Raw genomic sequence first — 2,532 nt, 5'->3', positions numbered from 1 at the left:
ACAGTAATAGAAAAGAATCTCCTGATTCCGGAGGAGAGCCTGGTACGGTAGCGTCAGCAAGGACGGGGTTGCAGGAGTCATATAGGTTACCGAAATGGAAAAAAAAACTAGGATCGACTACGTCACCCTGTCAACGCCGTATATGAAACTGGAGAAGAACTGTTCCTAGGAACATGCGACAATAGCTTTCGGAGCTTTCTATATGGCTCTGGAAAAGTTCTACCGAAAAGATCCTGCCTCCTACAAGGTCGTAATTGGCGATTTCAACTCCAAAGTTGGCCCAAGAAGAACGCCTGAAGAACTTCACATCGGGACCCGCGGCCTACAATGGAATGACCCGGGGGAGAGGCTCTCCGAGTTCATCATGACGACCAAGACCATCCATGGGAACTCGCAATTCCAGAAGCCCTCCTCTCTACTCTAGACGTGGGAGTCACCCGCTGAAGGGTACCGTAATGAAGTAGACCACATCATCATCAATAAAAGGTTCAGCCTAACGGACGTCACTGTTGTACCAAAGTTCTATACGGGATCGGACCATCGCCTCCTCCGAGGAAGATTTTCCTTCACAAGGAGAAAAGAGAAAGCCGCCAAGTTCAGAGAGAGAAATCCCAGGACTACCATCAACTGGGATCTCTTCGCTACGCTAGCCGGCTTTTGGGAAGATTCCGCAATGGACCACATCGACGAGGAATATGACCGACTCACTGAACACCTTCACGACTGCGCGAAGAAGGCTGAGAGTTTTAAAACCACCAAGAGATGCTTGTCTCTTGAAACTCTTGAGCTAATACGCCAGCGTGGAGCAGCACGAGCCGCAGGGAACCAAGAAGAATTCACGTCGGAGCTAGCAAGGCTTTGCAGAGAGGCGATAAAGAAAGACCTCAAAGAGAGAAGAGCAGAAGTGCTGGCTGAAGCTGCAGAGGCGGGGAAAGCATCCGCTATGCCCGTCGAGATTCGCCAGTCGCAAGACGAGGATGACTGCTCTCCCGAACCCGAAGGGAACAACCAATGCATCGAGAAGGGGAAGAAGAGAACATCATCTATGACTTCTACTCTGATCTCTTCGACTGCCATGTCCACTTGCCTCCTTACCATCTGAGGGAAGATGGACATGTCATTCCAGAGGTTCTCCCGTCCGAAATACGACATGCTATCATATCGGTGAGAACTCGTGCGGCACCCGTTCCAGACAGAATAAGACCAGAACAGCTGAAGAAACTTCCGCCACTACCCATCAACACCCTGGCGAGGCTCTTGACACGTTACCTGTCGCAATGCAAGGTTCCTAAACAGTGGAAGACCAGCAAAACCGTATTGTTGTATAAAAAGGGAGATCCACATGACATCGGCAACTATCGTCCAATCTGCCTACTGTCCGTCATCTACAAGCTCTTTACAAGAGTAATCCTTAAAAGGATTGAAAAAGTCTTGGATGAAGGACAGCCATGCGAGCAAGCAGGGTTTTGAAAAGCATTCAGCACGATTGACCACATTCACACTGTTTCGAAACTCATCGAGGTATCACGAGAGTACAAAATGCCGCTCTGTCTCACCTTCATCGACTTGAAGAAGGCCTTCGACTTAGTTGAGACGGAAGCGGTCGTGGAAGCCTTAGACAACCAGGGCGTCCATACTCGGTACATAAAGGTACTTCGACAGTTGTACAGTAACTTCCCAACCGGAATTTCGCCATTCTACAAGAACATCATCATTGACGTGAAGAGGGGGGTCCGACAGGGTGATACAATTTCACCCTAAATATTCACACCCACCCTCGAGAACGCAATGCGAAAATTGGAATGGGACGACATGGGAGTGAAGGTTGATGGTCAGCAGCTACACCACTTACACTTTACTGATGACATTGCACTGATAACACCTAGCATCAGCCAAGCGGAACGAATGCTGACCGAATTCGACGAAACATATGGATGCATCGGTCTTCAGCTGAATCTACAAAAGACGATGTTCATGCGCAACATATGGGTCTTGGATGCCCCATTCACGCTCAAAACATATCCGAATGCACCAGCTACGTTTATCTGGGTCGGGAATTGAACATGATGAACGACCTGACCCCCGAGCGAGCAGACCCGAGCAGTCGGTTAAAGGTCCACTGTGGCTGAACAATCGATGTTTCGAAACCGCCCTAGTGCCAACCAAGCCTTTCATCCATCTGAGGTCGATAAATTGGTACCAAACTTATCTTAGAGGGTAAAAGCTCTGATTTGACCCATCAGATGACCCCCGCAAGTCATTGTATGGGCTCGTTCCAGTACCTCAAAGATTACGAATTACAGTAAAGCGCGTTCGCACATCCCAATTGGATTGATAAGCAAGTTACTCTATAGTGGGGCTAATATGGTCCCATGATGGGCAGGTTTTGTCCCGACAACGTACGGCCAAATACGTCATAGAAACCATGCAGCGATAAATAAAATAAATAGCTGATAAATAAAACAAGTACCTAATTGCTAAGCCTATGAATTTTTATATATCAGGTCTTGTAGTTTTTCCTCAGATACAGTC

General features: G+C 48.0%; 2 protein-coding genes across 3 annotated transcripts; both read left to right on the top strand.

Moving 5' to 3' along the window:
* Positions 1-202: 202 nt before the first annotated feature.
* On the top strand, positions 203-1,102 carry RB195_008201 (uncharacterized protein; the record flags this gene model as incomplete). 2 transcript variants are annotated; one of them, XM_064194596.1, is made up of 2 exons in its annotated part: positions 203-274; positions 425-1,102. In XM_064194596.1, the coding sequence occupies 2 exons, from the start codon at positions 203-205 to the stop codon at positions 1,100-1,102; spliced, it is 750 nt and encodes a 249-aa protein (XP_064045740.1). The 2 variants fall into 2 exon arrangements, with proteins under 2 accessions (XP_064045740.1, XP_064045741.1); XM_064194595.1 differs by lacking the exon at positions 203-274 and having other exon boundaries at positions 674-1,102.
* Positions 1,103-1,788: 686 nt separating this feature from the next.
* RB195_008200 (uncharacterized protein) lies at positions 1,789-2,061 on the top strand (the record flags this gene model as incomplete). The annotated part of the gene is made up of 1 exon (XM_064194594.1): positions 1,789-2,061. One exon carries the CDS (start codon positions 1,789-1,791, stop codon positions 2,059-2,061), a length of 273 nt encoding a protein of 90 aa, XP_064045739.1.
* Positions 2,062-2,532: the final 471 nt, after the last annotated feature.

Source organism: Necator americanus, chromosome III, assembly GCF_031761385.1.
Source record: "Necator americanus strain Aroian chromosome III, whole genome shotgun sequence".
Lineage (NCBI taxonomy): Eukaryota > Metazoa > Nematoda > Chromadorea > Rhabditida > Ancylostomatidae > Necator > Necator americanus.
This window is presented reverse-complemented; position numbering and strand designations above follow the sequence as displayed.